Here is a 19,888-nt window from a genome sequence, read left to right on the forward strand (position 1 = left end):
CCATGTTGTTTATAGAGCAGATGAGTTGGTGCTTTTGTAGCAAAGTGGCAAAAAATGGGAGGCGCACAGATGTCCGCAAAGAGACTGCATTCTAACTGAAATTGCATCGACTTGTGTGCAATGTCTGGATGAACCAATGTCACTGAACAATTGGTCAGCAAATGGCATTTACATGCTCTACAAAATAGCAATATTCCTCATTTCCAAACTAAATCCGTTAAAAATGATTGATCATAATTAAAGACAAGCTGTGAACACACAGAGGAAAGTGATAAAGGCTTCTTTTCAAGACTTCACGGAATGGGAGTAGGCTAATACCATGAACAGCAACGTGCCGTTAGCTTTAAAAATAGCAAGATAATTAAAGGTCAAGTTGGACAGATCAGGAGCATACAGGCCCAAGGATGTCCTCCAGTGGTGTTAAAGATGTCAGGAGTTTCCAAAATAAAGCAAATTAATGTGTCAAGTTCTCTGCAGCTTCCAGCGCACCATCGGAGAGAGCTTTCAGTTTTTGCAGTCTCATTCTGGAGCAGAGGCACATTATTCTTGTAGCGAGAGAGAAAGATCAGACACACAATCATTTTTTATATTTAACAAATTACCCAATAATCAGACCATGATGTAGTTTTTAGGTACTGTCCCTAAAGAGCAATTAACACCCCAAATGCAGCTTACACCAGAGGTCTGCTACGACTAGTCTTACAAGTTAGTCTTTTTTTTTTTCTTTAAGACTGTTCATAACTTTTTTAAGTCAGTTACATAAAATGTAGATACCGAAAAGTATGTCTGATTTCCCCTAACTATTTGCTAGTTGGTCATACTAATTCTTAAGACACAGTCTTAACATAATGGCTATGTTTATGCAACTGGGCCCAGGCCTGTTTACTGTGGTAACAAACAAGACAAAAATTAGTTAACAACTCAAAGGACCGAAGTTTCCCTCTAAATTCTCTTTGAAACAGACACGTGTAGCCTTTTTCTTTTCAGTCCATCCTACCCTCTATATATAAACACCTGAGATATGTACACTCAAAAAAAAATTGTCTAAAAATAAGATTTATGTATTTGAATTGCATAACAAATTCCCATGCATTTGCTTTGCATTTACCAATCAATACTCCTGAATGTGATTCATATGTTTAAGTCATACATAAATGAAACAGATAAGATTTATGTAATTGTATTAATAAACTGAATGTGATTTATATTTGTCAGTCGTATGTAAATGAAACAGGTAAGATTTATGTAATAGTACACAGAAAACACCCATGTTAAATTAACACTGCTCAGTGTTCATATGTGAGCACAGTACAGAGTTAAAGCGGTGTTGAAGTTAATGAGATAATTAAGTGATGATTTAGCATTAATTATGAACACCTGCTGTTCACAAGCAGAATCACTGAAGGAAAGAGAAACACAAGAACTACAACTGACTTGAAAAGAAGACATTAAATCTGTGAAGATCTCAGCAGAGGAGGATTAAACAACTCCACAAACAGCATTACCAGCTTCACTTATTACTAACCAGACTGACTTTATTTCATTTCCGGTTTAATGAAATCAATAGTTGTATTTTAAATTCACCATGATGGTGGTTAGCGTTTGCTTTAGTTGGGCTCTTGACCATCAAGACTGCTTTACCTCTGTAGTGTGCACACATATGAACACTGAGCAGTGTTAATTTAACATGGGTGTTTTCTGTGTACTATTACATAAATCTTACCTGTTTCATTTACATATGACTGACAAATATAAATCGCATTCAGTTTATTAATACAATTACATAAATCTTATCTGTTTCATTTATGTATGACTTAAAAATATGAATCACATTCAGATTATTGATTGGTTTATGTTAAAACTATGTAATCCAAATGCATGGGAATTTGTTATGCAATTCAAATACATAAATCTTATGTTTAGACACAGACACAAATTTTTTTTTTGAGAGAATAGTCCAATTTCACATCTTCCATTTCTCTTGAAGCTACTCGAGAAAGTGGTCGCTGCTCAGCATCACAGATTTCACACGACCTTTATGAATGCTTCCAGTCAGGTTTTCACACTCTCCACAGCACTGAGACAGCACTTCTCAGGTTAGTTAATAAGCTCCTCGTCATCAAATCTTAGGTTCAGATCTCTTTCTCAAATTTTCTTAAGAGCTAAGAAAGCTCCTCAACCAGGAATAATACACTGATGCTTCATCATGACCCTTCCCATATGCCAAAATTACCATACTGTGAACGTCTGCTGACTCAGGAAGCTGTGTATTAGAACCAAATGTAGAACAACGTAAATGTCATAACTGTAAATAACGGAAGAACTGAGATCTAGATATACCATACTGCTGTCGTATGTGTTCAAATGACTTCAGACTACCATTTTCATAAATAATAACACCCTTCTTAATCCATTTCTTCCATAGAAAGGGGGTTTTATTAATACACAATTTAGGGTTCAACCATATGCTTGAAACTACTGCACGCAAGTGTGGGATAATAGGATGTTTTTTCACCTCTCCATCCAGTTTACTAGACAGACTCTGCAATAGTGATCGAAGGCGAGACAGATTGTTCAATCATTTACCAAGGGGGAGCTCACTCAGGAGGAAGTGACCAGTGAGCCAGGTGTCTAAGATTGAAAGCATAATAATTAAACAAAACATTAGGCAGGCCTAGACCACCTTTCTCAACAGGTCCCTGTAACTTATTAGAATGCATCCGAGGTCGCTTACCATTTCAAATAAAAACCTTACATATTCTGTCAAACTGTTAAAAATAGGAAAGCAGTAGGCTATTTGTATTGGGCGAGACGGTAATAAATAATTCAGTTTGGGCGTACAACTCATTTTAATTACATTGACTTTTCCAGCCATCGACATATAGAGTGGAACCCATCAATCTATATCACAGGAAATTGTTTTCATTAAGGGGTCAAAATTAGCTCTCACTAAATCATTCAAATTTGGGTGAAATAAAATGGCTAAAAATCTAATGCCTGACTTAGGCCACTGGAACGGGCCAGAGTGAAACGCTGAAGCAAGGCAAAATGCAGTCAGTGCAAGAGCTTCTGATTTAGACCAATTCACCCTGAAAACTGAAAACTTAGCGTAAACCTAAAAACGTAAATTATTCCAAGCAGACAAGGTATGGACCTACCAGGGTCAGAAACAAAATGTCATCTGCATTAAGCATAAGCTTATGTACTTCTCGCGCAACGATACCAGGAAAATCATCACCTTTTCTTATTAGAATAGAATTGGAATTCAGAATTCTTAATAGAATTGGCCTAAGCCATTGAAACTACAGCACAGGCCATTTCTGACCTCCTTCTAGGCTCATTGGAACCTGTGCACTGAAGAACTGTGATCATAAACACTGTCATGATCCCGGTCGGGCAGAGAGCAGTGGGAGCAGAGCGAGAGAGGTTAAAGAGTGTAACAGATGTTATATTTATTAATTAATTTCTCTCAAAATCTCCCTTTCTTATTATCATTTGTTATATTTCTTTCATTATTTTGCATTCTGGAATTTCATTTATTCATCTAATATTGATTTCTATTAATTAAGATGTCATATTTCTATGGTTACATGGTCATTATTCAGTTTTGTTAAATAGGGTGCGTGGCTCCTTTAATGTTCTTTCATGTTCCCGTTGCTCTCCTTCAGTTCGCGGTAAATGCGACTGAAGAGAGGTGGGTTGTAATGACGCTCTGTCTAAAAAGTTTGAAATGAGTTTTGTTTATTGTAATATATCATGCAATTTGTTCTAAAATGCACTTTAATCTTACTCAAACATGTATGAAGTTTGTGTGAATGATGTTATGAGTTCTAGCATGTATTTTCGGAGAGGATTAAGCATGAGTTGGCTAAAATAATGCCTTTCACTGACAGGCTGAACTGTGAAAGAAGGCCACAGATTCCAGCTTGTTTTTCATGTATCTTTTATCCATGCAGGTATGTTCACTTTCATGTTTCTGTTTATATTGTTTTTTTATTTATGTAAAATGCTTTATTTTATTTTTTTATGAAATATGTTAAATGAGTAAAATGTCTTTCAGTTCGCTGTAAATGCGACTGAAGAGGCTGAACTGTGAAAGAAGGCCACAGATTCCAGCTTGTTTTTCATGTATCTTTTATTCATGCAGAATAAAACCCAGCCTGTGCAATTTCTGTTGCCCGGTCTCACTCAATTTCAACACAACGCAGAGTTCCAACAAAGACCGGTCACATGAGCAACACCTGTGAGTCACGAGTCCCACGGAGGAGTTCTGGAAGATGAGGTTTTCCAGACAGTAAGGTTAACTTACCGTCACATACACCCTGGCCTGAACTCTCAAGTTGATTCTTCTTTCTTCTTGTTACGTCCCTAGATGTAAAGTTTTGTTGTTGTTGTTGTTGTTGTTGTTGTTTATTTGCATTCTTGGTGATGTGATGTAGCATTATGTATTGTGTACTGTGTTCTCTCTCTCTCTCTCTCTCTCTCTCTCTCTCTCTCTCTCTCTCTCGCTTTGCATGCTGGGGGTTTGGGTTATGGGAGCAACAAACGGGTGAGAAGAGTGATTTGGGTTTTTCTACTGTTTTTCTTTATTATTATTTTTTTTTTCTTCCTTTAAGTTTTATTTTGCTTTGTGTATAAATTGATTCATTTAATTTCGAGTATTACATACGCTTCGGTTTTCGGATGTTTTTGACTTCGTGGCGGAGGCCTGAGATGGAGGCTCACCCGAGTGGGGGTGTAGCCTCACTCTCGCTCCGCCACGGAGTCAGGTGTGTACCTGATGAAGATTGGATACGGAAATGTAATTTCAGCGTCGTCAAGGATGAACAAAGCCGTGGTAGTTCTCCTTAAAGATGAAAGTTTGGTGAGTAAACTAATTGAAACTGGCGTTTGGGTAAATGGAGCGTTTACTGTTGTGTCACCGCTTGTGTCCCAATCTGTTAGAGTCACGATTTCTAATGTACCCCCAGTGACGGACTGGCCATTGGGCAATGTGGGCAAATGCCACTGCGGCCGCCTGGTCTCATCACTTGTTGTGGCCGCATCACAAACAAATAAATAGGCTAAATAAAGCGAGGAAGCGGCCGCCTATTGGCGCAATGGCTGCAAGCGGCAGCACCACCGGCGGCTCGCTCGCCGCTCATCACAACTTGTGGCGCACAACCATATAAAAAGGCTAAATGAATAAATAAAGCGGAGATGCGGCCGCCTTTTGGCGGATTGGCCGCCCGCAACCGGCAGCACAGCCAGCGGCTCGCTCGGCGCTCATCACAACCATATAAAAAGGCTAAATAAATAAATAAAGCGGAGTGTCTGCAACAATAGGCCGTCGCAAATCAACAGACTAAGTATATGAACTGACAAAATGTAAAAATGTGTACCTTGAATGCAATGTAAGTCGCTTTGGATAAAAGCGTCTGCCAAATGCATAAATGTAAATGTAAATGTGAATAAAATAATAATAAATTAAGCGGAGCTGCAGGCGGCCACAAAAAAACAAGGAAAAAAGCAAACAAACAAACACCACGGGCCTATCTCTGAAAAAGAATAGCCCTATGAACTAAATAATAATAATGACTTTTTATTTCTATTTTTCCTGTGAAGGACAAATAGCCTAAATGTATGTAGGCTAATCTCTCTATTTATAAGGTATTTTGAATGTTTTTAGTCAGTGGAATTTCTCGCGATCATTGACCTGATGAGATGATAGATAATGACAAGTGAATGATGGGTAATGAGAGCATATCAACAACACGGAGTGAAAGAAAATGGATCGAGGAATGAGAAAACGGCGAGTAGAAAAAGGTGGAGCAGAAAAAAAGAGAGAGAAGAAGCGTGTGAAGAAGAGTGTGTTGTTTGTGTAATGTTATGTTTCTTTGTTGGTTGCAGATGACTTGAGAAGACAAATGTGGCCTCTCTGCTAAAATTGCCAGGGCCTCTTTTTGGTGCCAGTCCGCCACTGTGTACCCCCCTTTATATTAAACAGTGACATTGAAAAAGAATTGAGGTTTCCGTTGATGAATATTTTCATACTCGTAGGGCATGTTCAGACCTTTATTTTGAAATCATGAAAGATTGGTAGAAACTTCAGTTTGTTTTCATGTCAAAAGTTTAAAAGATAACATTTATTATATTTTTGGAGAAAAACATGTCTGAAAATGTTTTAAATGTAAAGATAAAAAAAATATAATCTCCATTTGTGATGCGGTGAGCTATAGCGCACATACGTTATGCGTTTATTAGAGGTTAAGTTCAAATCAAATACTTCCAAACTGCCCATACTACCTCTGAATAGGATGTCTACTTCATAAATTGTATGAAAATTATGGAAATATATGGTTCAAGATTGCACAGACCATATATGGCAATGGAGGCACCCTTATATGGTCAGTAATGGAGGATGTCATCTAGTGAAAAACTTTGGTACTGCGCCCAAACAAAATCTCACAGAAAGCTAATTTTTTGAGATATCAACCTCAAATTTGTTCAGATATTTGGCTTTGATATTCAGTTTTAGAGTCAAACATGTTTTGTAAATTATAAATTTTATTATAAAAATTATATGTTTACATTGTATATTTTCATACATTTTTTATTTATTTTTCACTTTCATCATTTATTCCGCTTCTACAATTATCTGCCAAATGTCTTCTTAAAAGCAAGACCAACCAAATGTCTATATTCCAAAGAATGCTTGAATTTCAACCATTTAAGTTTAGATAGGCAACTTTATTTTCATGTCTATGTGAAAAAGGGGGTGCAAGTTAAGGGGTTAAGTAATTGTTATGCTACTGTTAAGATATACTGCAAAAAAAAAGACCTGCATCCATCAAATAATTATCAGTACCTTCCTGGAGAAGCCATCAATTCCTCCGAATATCACCATATTGTACCTTAATAGAAAAAGTGAAAAAAGTGTATAAACATCCATAACCTTACTTTTATATTGAACTAGCCCTGTAATAGATTTGTTTGAAAAACATAACCAACCTTATAAGTTTGTGGTTTGTGTCGATATGCATCAGTGATCTGGGGCCTGGGACTGAGTATGTCCTGCGTACCACACTCCGCAACTCTTACATTCTTGATACAATCCCTGCAGTGTCAACTCTGTGCATTGATGCACGGACCCTTCGCCACTAAACTCGATGTCCCCGAGCCTGCAGCAGTCCCAACATCATTCGATACCCGGCGTGTGGGTTGCTGGAGTGAATGTCTGATACCAGAACGTCAAGTTCATCATCAGTTAAGTCACTGTACAGACCCCTCACAGATAATCCCCAATCACTCATATGTCTCTGCAGCGTCCACCTAGAAACCCCTACAAAATCTGCAATGCACTTCACAGATAGGCCCATACTAAGAAGCTCAGCCACATATTCCTTGGATATTATAACTCTGGGGCGGCCACTATTTCCCATCTCCAGGGAAACTTTTATACATGTTTCCTTGTCATTTTGCTCAGAGACTAGGTGATGTAACTCCGTAAGGCATCATACACTTCTTGAGGGATCTGAAGCTGGCTTGACGCTGCACTGAGTGCAACAAGCTCCTGTGAACATACAAACTCCAAATAATCTAGGTCCTGAGGGGCACGATCAAGGCAACTTGATAGTCTGATGTAGAGCCTGTCAAGTAAATGACTGAGTAGCATTTCCAAGAGAGAACAAAACTATATTACAAAAACAGTTCAAACAAATCCTTCTAGCATCTCAACATTGTTGGCTGCCTAAATGATACATTTATGCCAATAAACAATTATCAAAACAAACATGACTGGACTATAATAAGTTTTGCATAAGTCAAACCTGAAATAAAAATACTGGAATTATGTTATAGTCATGGCACAGAGAAACAATGATAAAATATGACCAAACATTATTGCATTCAGTCTAGCTTAGTTTTGTGAGGAAGCGCCTGTTTCCAAGTGGTTAAGCATCTGTTGCAGGTCAGCTGATTTGAGACACTGCAGGGCACATGGAAGTGAACCAACTAATGTTAAATGTAAAGTGATTTTATATTTCATGAAACACCAATTTGCAGTAATTTTGGATTTAAAACATGCTTTAAATCGCATTGGCTTTATAAAATGTTAATTGACCTGCTCTGTGACTCACTGCAGCTTCCCAATATGCCTACTGGGCAAATAAAATACCTTTACTTTACTATGGTATTCCTATAAATGTTATCATCCACCAAAAACAAACCAAACCAAACCAAAAGAAAGAAAAACATTGTACACATTTGATAAGATATGATACTGACCTGCGAAGACCCACCCTGTCCTGTCATTTTTCTCGAAGGTAAAGCAGAAGAGAATATAAGGAATAGCCTACATCGTTTAATATGAGAGTAGGCCTATCTTTAAGTACTGTATGAGACGATTGAATAGCAAACTTAACAGTACAGATAGGCTAGCATTAGCGTTAGTGTAACCAGAGCCCGTCTACGGCTATAATATGTCATATTAGACATTCTCTGGTTTAACTTACATTTCGTGAAACAATAAAGGCTAACCCAACTAAGAAACAATGATTACCAACTTAGCCGACCAGCGCACATATTAAAACTCCTTAAACAAATGTATATCGGTGAGTGATTGCAGGGTAAGATAAGGAAAAAAAAAACATACCTTTATTGGTCCTTCAAATCGCCAGCTCGAAAAAATTTTTTTTATTTTTTTTTTATTTTATTTTTCTCGGTCGCGCGCTGACGGCTCAAACGAGCTCTTCTGATTGGCCGAAATTCTCTGCTCTCTGAACAGGGCCTGCCACTTCCTCACAGAAGCACACATCACTTTTGCTCCACATTTCACGGAGTGTATGGTGCAAAAGTGAGAGCGCGTGGAACTTGTTGTAGTTGTAGTGATTGGACTTGTGATTGTGTTAGAAAACTATCCGAGAAAAGTCATGCATTTGTGACCAGATATTCTACAGTGCAACTCTCATTGATTCACATATTAATTTGCAGGTGTGCAAAATTTGTCCGTGACTTCACATTTTTGATACGGGTGTGTGAATGCGTTTTGCACCATATTCACTGCAGCAACTGTAGCAAAACATGTGAGTGGATGAGTTTCTTCATGTGTGATTCGTAGAATAGGATTTGTGCACCTGCAGTGAAGAATGTGTGAAGGTGTAACTGTTGTGTTGTGTTTGTAGGAGAGGAAAAAAATCTATAAGTTTACAACTCCTAAAAGATTTTTCTCTGTGACTTCAAATGTGTGGTATGCTCTACAGCTACAAATTCCGCTCTCACATGTGTTCAGTAGTTTTGCACCAAAATACCTTCATATTTGTCTTTCAAGAGGTTAACTCTGTTAAATATCCAATGGCCCACGGGCGGGACATCGGAACTTTATCTGCCAGACTGCCCATGCTTTAATTATTGCATTTCCCAGATTGCAGACCAACATTGAATCTATATTGAATGAATGTTAAAGGTCCCGTTCTTCGTGATCCCATGTTTCAAACTTTAGTTAGTGTGTAATGTTGCTGTTAGAGTATAAATAATATCTGTGAAATTTTAAAGCTCAAAGTTCAATGCCAAGCGAGATATTTTATTTAACAGAAGTCGACTACAGTGAACGGCTCGTTTGGACTACATCCCTCTACTTCCTTCTTTAATGACGTCACTAGAACCGTTTTTCGACTAACCTCCGCCCACAGGAACGCTCCCTCAACTCTACTGGCTACTTGCGCACTTCTTATAACTTCGCCTACTGTGTTTACTCAGCTCTTACGGTGATTTTCTGAAGTAAAACTGCCGCTTCATCTTTTGTGTGATGTACAATAAACTTTATTAAACTCATCAGTACATGTTTGATCATCATTCGGACCTGGTCTGAAACAGCAGACTTGTAGGCTATTAATAAATAATGGATACATACAAGCAGATGACAAATACGTTATAATAACCGTAATTAAACTACTAAACTCATCTCTATACAGCACTTTTGACTCTGTAGGCATTATTGTCCGACTCGAACTGAACACCATTACTGAGAGTTTCTGATATTATCATCATTCTGTGAGATGAATTTGTCCTGACAGACTGAGCACGAGCTCATGAAGCTCCGCCCCCTGTGCCGTCCAGCAGCAGCTTATTTGCATTTAAAGGGCACACACTAAAACAGCTCGTTTTTCTGTGCCCCAAAAAATGACAATTTAAACATGCTGTAAAAAATGATCTGTTGGGTATTTTGAGCTGAAACTTTACATACACACTCTGGGGACATCAGAGACTTATTTTACATCTTGTGAAAAGGGGCATAATACGGGACCTTTAATGCATTAACCAAAAGATCATTGAATCAATGTTGAATTATCAACATTGAATCAATATTATTTTAGCATTGATTTTTCAACATTGATCCAATATTATTTAGCATTAAATTTTCAACCTCAACCAAAATGATGATTCTGATGGAATTTCAACATTTAATCAATGTCACCTTGCTATCTGGGTTGTCACTGAGCTTTTAATAATTTTTAATATCTTTGTGACTGTGAAGATGTTTAATGCAAAAGGAATCGATAAAACAAAACTCTATAATAATTATGTGGCTAAGACACAAACTGAAAAAATATATATATTCAAGCTCCACTACTATGATGTCACAGAGACATTCTATAGAACTCTTCTGAGCAAAAGTCCCACAAAGGCAAAATCCTGAGGTGACTTTAATCAGAGTTTGAGGTGAGAAGACTGAATACATTTACAGTCCTGAGAGAACATGGAGAACGTAAGAGCCACAGCTTTTGACGTGTTTGATGAAGCACGTTTACTGGACGAACACACTGACATGATCATCAAGTCAAATGACAGAGAATTTCAAGTGCACAAGATCATCATGTGTGGCTGCAGCTCCTACTTTAGGTGAGAAGAAGCATTTGAACCGCAATTGTGCGCAAATTACTAAGAAATAATTATATACATCATTTCCACTGCTAACATCATACTGTTGAAACTGCCTAAGCTTTCCAAATATATAAATGCATGAAAATGAATGTGTATTGCCAGAACAAAGAATGTAACTACGGTATCTAGGAAATACCCTTTCTTGAAATTTAATTCTTCATTTTAATGGAATTGAAGAGTGACAATGAATGGTGAAACTAATTGGATTCTTTACATGAGAAAATTTGGCTGAAATTAAAATGTAAATAACGAAAAGTTATTTTATTTATGCTCATTATTAATTCTTTGTCAAATTTGTTCACAGGGCTCTTTTCTCCAACAACTGGAGCAGACCACAACATTTCTGTGAAATTCTAGGAATATCCCGAGACATCATGCCTCTTATTATCCAGTATGCATACACAAGATCTGTGCTCATTACTCAAGAGAATGTGATGGAGCTCATGGTGGCAGCTGACATGACCTTAGTCTCAGGTCTTGTAGATGCATGCTGTCAGTTCCTGGAGTCACAGTTATGCCCAGAGAACTGCATTGGCATCTGCAAGTTGACAGAGGACTTTTCCTCCTGCTCAAAGCTCCGCTGTAAAGCAAAGCACTACATCCTGCAGCACTTTGAGGAGGTTCTGCGTGCACCTGAGGAGTTCCTGGAGCTCTCCCTGGAACAGCTGGAGGAGATCATTGATGAGGATGAGCTGAATGTCAGACAGGAGGAGGTGGTTTTTGAAGCCGTCCTCCACTGGATCAATCATGCACCAGAAAACAGGAGGCAACACATTGCCGTGCTTCTGCCAAAGGTAAACAGAGATTTTTGTCTTGTTTTTCTCTACAAATATCTTAAAACTCTTCTGCTATTATTTTAATGTTAGTTAAATGTTAGAAATTTTGTTTTGTGGTTTTGCCATTTATATATATATTTTTAAATTTGTCTATAATTTAATATCATATTTTTTTGTTATTTTAGTATACATCAGACTAAATGAAAACGAGAAAAGGTTTTTAATTTTATTTTAGGGTTTTAGTTTAACTACAATAATCCTGGCATGTGGTATGAAAAATAAACTTAATTCAAAGGGCAAACAAGTTTATTTTTCTTCCCCTTCTGACAGATTTTTTCTTCTTCTTGTTTTAAGCAGTAACTCACTTAATTTGCTGCTTAGTAACAGTCTTGCAACAGTCTCTGAAAGTCTAAACTCTCCCCTGTGCTTCAGGTTCGATTGGGGTTGATGTCCTCAGACTACTTCATCAATAATGTAAAGTGCAATGCGTTAGTGATGGAGAATGAAGCCTGCATGCCTGTTATCATCAATGCAATGAAGACTTTGTTTGACCTCAACATGGATGAACCCACCAACTCAGAACTCATGCATCAACTGACACGTCCACGTCTGCCCTCATCGATCCTATTGGCCATCGGAGGATGGAGAGGCGGCACTAGTTACACCAATGGGATTGAGGCATACGATGCGAAGGCAGACTGCTGGGTCAGTGTGACTCAAGAGGATGAGCGTCCCAGAGCCTATCTTGGTACAGCAGTCCTGGATGAGTTTGTCTACTTTATTGGTGGTTATGACAACCCCCTGGAGTGTTTCAACAGTGTGAGGAAATTCAATCTTATCACTCACACTTGGCATGAGGTGAGTAATGTTGTAGCTCAACATGTAACTTTAATTTAGCTTCCTTCACAAAACAGTATTGTGGTACAGTGATGGTACCGGATTGCACTTTGACATGGACCATAGTGCTGAATGATGTGCTGTACTCCACATTACTTCAAAGAATAGATACAAACCATGATACATTTTTGTTTGTGTTCCAGCAATTGTTGTAGCTTAATAATATAATATAATATAATATAATACAATACACCAGAGTTACCATCATGACTGTGTCAAAAAAATACCATTAAGAAAAATAATAATAGTAATGCCATTGTATTTATTTGCAACTGATAGGACAGAACCAATGAGATGGTGTATTGGTGTGTGTTCGCACACTGATGTATTTGGTGTGTTGTAGGTGGCCCCCATGTATGAACGCCGAGGCTTTATTACTGTTGCTGTTCTGGACGGGCTAATTTATGCCATTGGTGGTTTTGATGGACACCAGTGGCTTAAAACAGTAGAGCGCTACGATCCAAACACCAATCAGTGGACAATGATGGCACCCATGAATGAAAAGAGGAGTTGTGCCAGCGCCACCTCACTGCAGGGCAGGGTAAGAGCACTTACCCATGATCCCACACTCTTCTGCTGGAGACTCTTAATGCCTGTAAAGCATGAAGGAAAGGGGAAATGGGGATATGGCATGCATGGGAAGGAATATCATAAAATTTACTGACTGTTTTAAACACTACTTTTCTGATCAGTCTGTGGTGATTGTACACAAACATCATGCATGTTATGTTTGTGTTTGTCAGATTTATATCTGTGGTGGTTTTACTGGGACCGAGTATCTCTCCTCTGCTGAGAGCTTCAACCCTGAAACAAACCAGTGGACTCTCATCGCTCCCATGAGTAGCGGCCGCATTAGTTTAGGTGTGATCGCTTATGCAGATCGAGTGTATGCTGTGAGTATTAAACACACACATCAGTTTTATAGTGTTAATTAGCTATGATAACCATGACACAAATACAGAAATATGGAACAATCACAGTTTAAAGGTTGCACTTCTGTAAATGCATGCATGGATGTGCATATACAAATGCTCAGAATACATAAATAAAGAGTGTATTTATTTAAAGGTTGGTGGTCTTGATGGTGCCAGTCATTTGCGGAGTGCGGAGGCCTACAATCCGCTCACTAACATCTGGAGTGATGTTGCATCAATGTGCAATCCACGCAGCAGCTTTGGCATTGAGGTGTTATGTGGACAGTTAATATCTGTATCTGGTGAAACAATGAAATAACAATACAATAATGATTTGATGATAATGAATATGCAGGAAAAAGTTGCACCCTAAAATTGTTGAAGGCTTCAAAGATCAATGTGTGTGACTATAAAAACATCTACCTAATTCAAAGAGTCAGAAAATTCTACTATGTTTAATTGAAGTGTTGCATCTATAAGATTTATTGATGTCAAGTTAAAGAGTTTAGCTGTACATTATTCATTTTCCTTGTTCCTTTCCTCAAAATCCAGGTAGTTAATGGTCAGTTATTTGCTGTCGGAGGCTATAACGGATTAAGCATCATCTCTGATGTGGAGCGCTACGATGAGAAGACAGATCAATGGTAACTTCTACAAACACTAAATCTCACAGATCATTTCACACTGCATTAGATATAAGTGTAAGTCTAATGCATTCACTGCATCTGTTTTCTATACAGGTTTGCTGCAAATGAAATGGCCATTCCCCGCAGTGCTCTTAGCTGTTGTGTAGCATCAGGATTGCCTAACATGGCACAGTATGCTGCCCTACGAGACACCAGACGAGTCTGACAGTGAATGTTCTTCCTCTAGCAGATCTGACAGTCTGACTACAAATGGAGTGTTGTGTTTCCTGAATAAATGCATTCAAAAAAGAGGCTGTATTCTAAATGTTAAACTTTCTCTCAGGTGTAGTGTTGTTCATTAAACAAATGAAACCTTGCAAGGGATCTCTACAGCTTTGTTATAAAGCTTTCGGCTGGTTACCAGTCTCCACGTTTTGAGAGCACTTTACACCAAATCCTTCATTCAGAACCCTTAATACATCAGACTAGATGTGTATCAAGGGCTTGATTTCTCTCACTGTGTGTTTCACTGTTAGTGCACATTTACTGTTAAAACAGTTGTTAGAAAATGAGGTCTGTGTTGATTTCTAAATGAAAAACTCACCTCTCAAAATGATATAAATACATTTAAAAAACATACTTTAAACAAGTATTGTCATTATTATCTCACCCTGTCATTTGAAGCCCATTTAAAAAACAAAATAAAAACAAGAGAAATAAGAAAAACATCATATGAACTTAAACCGATGAGGGAGAATAAATTGTGACAGAATTGTCATTTAGTGGCCACTGTAGGCTATATGACTCTGCTTATGTCATTTTAATACACATGTGAATGATTTGTGTCAGGTTGGCATCATGTGACGCTTCCTGTGCTTTTGCAGGCGCTGTACAGTATTGACGCTTGCATCAGGAACTTCAGGATGATGGGTCAGGCATTGGACATGGAGAATCACACATCCAGCAACCGTGTGGGCTCCTGTTTCGCCAACCCAGAGAAAGGAACTTATTTTGATGGCACAGGTTACACCAAAGCTGGTGAGGCTCAATATTTCACTCCTTTACAGTCAGTCATTTAAAGTGCCCCTATTATACTATTTTAAAGTTTCCTAATGTTGTTGTGGAGTCTCCTACAACAGGTTTACATGCATCAAAGGTAAAAAAACTGTTTAATTTCCACATAATATACATTTGCACATCACCACATCTTCAATGACTCTCAAACAACTCGTCAGAGGAATCAATCTCTCTAAATCCCTCCTTTCCACGAGCTACTCTGCTCTGATTGGCCAGACAGCTCAGTCTGTTGTGATAGGCCTATGTCACACTTCCTGCTTCCGGAACGCAGAGTAGGGATTCAGAACTTCCGGTCAACAGTATTTCTCGATAAGGATTTAGATTATCAGCCATAATGTCTAAACCATCCGAGGTAGACTGACCAGGAGCTATGAGGTTGTGAAACAAATGTTTTTGCTCCTGTAGAAGCTATACGTTTTAAGAAAAACACGTTTTATCCGCGATCTTATGAAAAAAAACTACACTACCCACAATCCTAAGCGTAGCAGCAACTTCTGCTGATTAGTCCAACTCGCTGTTACCATAGAAACGTTTACCTTACTGGCGAACGGCTTGCCGCTGTTGTTGTAGTGCACCGGGTTGCTCTGCGTTAGGACGTAGACAGCCATAACTCAGCTTTCTCGCTTTTCCACTTGAGAGTTTTCATTTACCATCCGAACCACATCGTCATATGTGACTTCAGGCTGGTTGCGGAGAGATTTGGTCCAGCGGTATCTATCGGACTCCGCCATTGTAAAAAGCTAACCGGAAGAGCCGTATCCCTACTAAAAGACGTACTTCCGGTCTTCAATTTTTCTGTGACATAGAGACAGAGCGCATTTAGGCCACGCCCACACCCAGGGGGAAAACAAACCAACCGTCCCCATTGACTTTGCATTGCGAGAGGCTGCCTCCTTGTCATTTCTTGCTTCTAACAAAAGACAGAAAAATGCCTAAAAGCTGCTGTGTGACAAGGTGTACAGCAAACAAGCTAAAAAACCCAGAAATAAGTTTTTATTAGCTCTCGACCCCAAAAAACGAGTGTTCAGGACATAAAAGTGGATACAGGCTGTTGAGACAGAGCGTCACGTGTCTCATTACTCTGAGAACTAACGTACGCCCGCTGGAGGAGACCGTAATCGGCAACACAGGATAGTTTATCTTACAGAAATATAATATATAAAACTGACATTTGGATATTTGACTCACCAGTGACCAAATGTTTAACTTACTGCACACGTAGTGTATTTTTAGTGCATACTGAGTGTCAGGATCCCGCAATTTACCCATTCGTTCCAGCCTGTATCCACTTTTATGTCCTAAACACTCGTTTTTTGGGGTCGACAGCTTATGAAAACTTATTTCTGGGTTTCTTAGCTTGTTTGCTGTACACCTTGTCACATAGTAGCTTTTAGGCATTATTCCGTCTTTTCTTAGAAGCAAGAAATGACAAGGAGGCAGCCTCTCGCAATGCAAAGTCAATGGAGACCGTTGGTTTGTTTTCCCCCTGGGTGGGCGTGGTCTTCAGATTATGACGCGTTGCGCTCTGTCTCTATAGGCCTATTGGACTACCGTGTACAGCGCGCGTGTACGCCCATTGCCATAACAACGTCAGCTGTCTTGAGGCTTCCTACACCGTAAACTAAACACAGTAACGAACAATGGCGTTGATTTTACCATATCAATTCTAGCGCGAGTCCAATAATGAAACACTGGAAGAACTAGTTATTCAACCTGAACCTCCATCGCAAGGACGACTCAAGCAGGACGTTTCTCAGTGATACACTACTCAGTTTGAGGGACATTATGAGATGTTGCAACTGTAATTCCTCACCATCAGCATTAACAATTTGTCAACAAACCGATTATTTTATTTATTTATTTACCGAGTATTTTTCTAATTTATTGCGGTGAACATGCGGAAACTGTATCAATAACAGTGCACACATTAGCCGAGCTCTAGCGTGAATGACTGATGTAACATAAATGTTGGTAAAACAAATCTTGCTCCATGCCTAATCTTTCCTCAAAGTAGTGAGAACGACAGACAATCTGCCTTTATAGACACAGTTATAGGTAATAGTGACCCACAACTGATCAGCAGAAGTATTTCAGTAAGACAGTGATAACGTGAGTTAGCCAGAAGCAGGAAACCTACACAATATAAAATCAAAACGTGTTTTGAACACCATCTTTCAAGCGTTTCGTGAATCCTGTATTGAACTCCGAGATTTGAGCAGCAGTCATCAGTGAAATAAAGGGAACACAGCAAAAGTCTAGGATTATACTGCTGTGGTATTGTGGTAAAGATGAATTTTAACCACTGATTCTTCACATGCTCATCCATGGGCAGTGAAAAGAAACTGGCTTTACCTTCACATTGTAGAGCACAGCATCTTCTGGACATAATGCTCTCCAGTATCACAGGAATCAGCTGTTGGTTTGAGGCTCAAGTTTTCCCTGGTGTCTGCGCGCGCAATAAGTGGACAGGCAAAATGCTAATGTTTCGTCTTGACGTCACAACGAAACGGCTTATGACTCGTTTGACAAACGATTAATTTTATTGACTCAGAGTCGACTCTTACCTTTGAAAGACAATAACTTTATATACGGTGCACTTTCATTTTTCAGATTTAAAACTTTGCAGGATGTTTTCATTCACTTAGATGACTTGCTGTTTAGTTGAATAAGGTTAACAGTCTTAATTTTGTCCAAAACAATTAAGTTAAATTATCCTAAAATGAATATTTTTACATTAGGATAATTGAACTTAATTTACTTAATTGTTTTGGACAAAATTAAGACTGTTAACCTTATTCAATTAAACAGCATTAGATTAACCTTATGTAATTAACTTAAGTTAATTGAAATAAATAATGTTACATAAATCCAACGTAACCTAGTTACGTGGAACCTGTTGACATAAAAAAGTTAATTAAAGCCAACGGCATTTTTTAGATTGTATGTACAATAACATTACGATGTCCATCGATTTAAATAGTACATTGGGTTTAATTTGTCGTTTAATGAGGTCTAATATATGTTAGTGCTGAGAATTTTCACGTGAATAAATAAATAGATCCAGCAATTTTAAGCGTCTATTTAAATGGTCCAGTGGCAGAACTTTTGCCAAGTGTGTCCAGAGGTTCTGGGTTCTAATCCGCACTCGTATAGGTTTAAGATTGTGCGCGAGCCACAAGAGAACACAGTATCCGCGCCACTGATCGCAGCGGCAACGAGCACTTTGATCACTTGATTTCAAAAACAACACATTTCAGTGCTAGATCACCTCTTATTTAACAAACGAACTAAATGAATGCTCTGCTAGTTAACTGGAGATGTTTTATTTATTTGTATTGGTACATTCGTGCCGCGAGATGTTTCAAAAGTGTTGGGGACAATATCGACCTTAGCAAAAAGTGGTGGGGAGTCGTCCCACCCGTCCCATCCGCAAATTACGCCTTTGTTCTGGACCCATATGCCTGGCATACTCTGCACCCCCGTAATGGCACCCCTGCCCTAAGGCTGGGATCCAAGATTTATCTAGCTGGCGATGCAATAACCCACTAGTGCTTAGCACAGCTTCTGGCTGTCAAGACGAATGAAACGGAACAGAAAACAAAGAGGTGGTGAGAGGTTTACTGAGGGTTATCAGTTATATGCTGAGGGTTTAAGTGTGCCACCGGAGACAAACATTGAACATAGAACAAGTAACAGTTCCCAGACTAGCTGCAAAGTACTTTTTTTTTAAATAAAATGCTCTTGCTTTCACACCATTTCAAGTTAATCTTGTTCTCATCTGCCCAAGAGACCCTTTTCCAGAATTCTGCTTACTCTAAGTTCGGTTTGGCAAACTGTAAACTAGCCTCTTTTTTCCCTCTTTTTTTTTGCTCTGCATTGCATTTCATCTTGCAGTGTTGCACTGTTTTTGGTTAATGAAATCTTTTGCGAACATAGTCACTGACAGGTGTGTGGATTTATTTTCATTATAGTGATAATTCTTCTGTCATCCCCTGTGGAAGTCTACGAGTCCTTTTGAAATTACTCAGGTCACCAATGCTACCTTTAATCTTAATAATGTTCCAAACAGTAGATTTAGGTAAACCAAAAGTTTGGCCAATGATCTTATTCTTATAATGGCTTCTTTAACTTCATTGGCATATTCATGGTCCTCATGATGACAAATGACAAATATAAAACTCTGCAGTACAGAGGGGAAAAAAATGCATAAGTCACCGTGACTGACTCTGTCTTTTCCAGTTGCTTAAGGATGTGTTCTTGGTTGCTATGGCAACACTGCCACCAGTGTTATTTCAGAAATATGACACAAGGAAGAGACTGCATTAAATTACCTCATGCACTGGAAAAAAAATTATTATGGCCCCAATTAAATTAAAGATAATTAAATTGTGTTTGTTTAAATAATTACAATTTCGTTTTTTATTTTAATTAAAAAAAAATAGTAATTGGTTTTATGGGAATTACATGTGTTTTGAATCAAGCTATGTGAAGTATCAGTTAGAAAAAAATAAGGTGGTTCTCTGCGTATGCGCGTAAATACATGCGCCGTTTCCAGTCAGCTTCACAGGTGCGAGTTGAAGAGTTTTCTCATTCCATCGATTTTCACAGTAAGTTCTGTCAGGACACTATCGTCAAAGATGATTGACAATTAGCATACAGTTTGGATCGGCAGTATGGT

General features: G+C 38.5%; 1 protein-coding gene across 4 annotated transcripts in view; it reads left to right on the plus strand.

The window, feature by feature from the left end:
• Window positions 1-3,888: 3,888 nt before the first annotated feature.
• The window catches only part of kcnk2b (potassium channel, subfamily K, member 2b), a gene marked incomplete at its 3' end in the record, with an annotated part of 60,135 nt that continues 44,135 nt past the window's right edge, over window positions 3,889-19,888 (plus strand). Inside the window, exons 1-9 of one of the 4 annotated variants that reach the window (XM_081378237.1) lie at window positions 3,889-3,956; window positions 4,148-4,294; window positions 11,225-11,714; window positions 12,129-12,554; window positions 12,937-13,134; window positions 13,337-13,486; window positions 13,662-13,778; window positions 14,060-14,151; window positions 14,248-14,378. In XM_081378237.1, the coding sequence (XP_081234363.1) occupies window positions 4,278-4,294; window positions 11,225-11,714; window positions 12,129-12,554; window positions 12,937-13,134; window positions 13,337-13,486; window positions 13,662-13,778; window positions 14,060-14,151; window positions 14,248-14,359 (1,602 nt within the window). In that variant the 5' untranslated portion in view covers window positions 3,889-3,956; window positions 4,148-4,277. Of the gene's footprint in view, window positions 3,957-4,077; window positions 4,295-4,643; window positions 4,865-10,640; window positions 10,879-11,224; window positions 11,715-12,128; window positions 12,555-12,936; window positions 13,135-13,336; window positions 13,487-13,661; window positions 13,779-14,059; window positions 14,152-14,247; window positions 14,511-15,017; window positions 15,172-19,888 lie in introns of those variants that run through there. The other 3 variants (XM_081378238.1, XM_081378236.1, XM_081378239.1) reach the window with 3 other exon arrangements.

This window comes from Scardinius erythrophthalmus, assembly GCF_964197995.2.
Source record: "Scardinius erythrophthalmus genome assembly, chromosome: 11".
In the NCBI taxonomy this organism is placed as follows: domain Eukaryota; kingdom Metazoa; phylum Chordata; class Actinopteri; order Cypriniformes; family Leuciscidae; genus Scardinius; species Scardinius erythrophthalmus.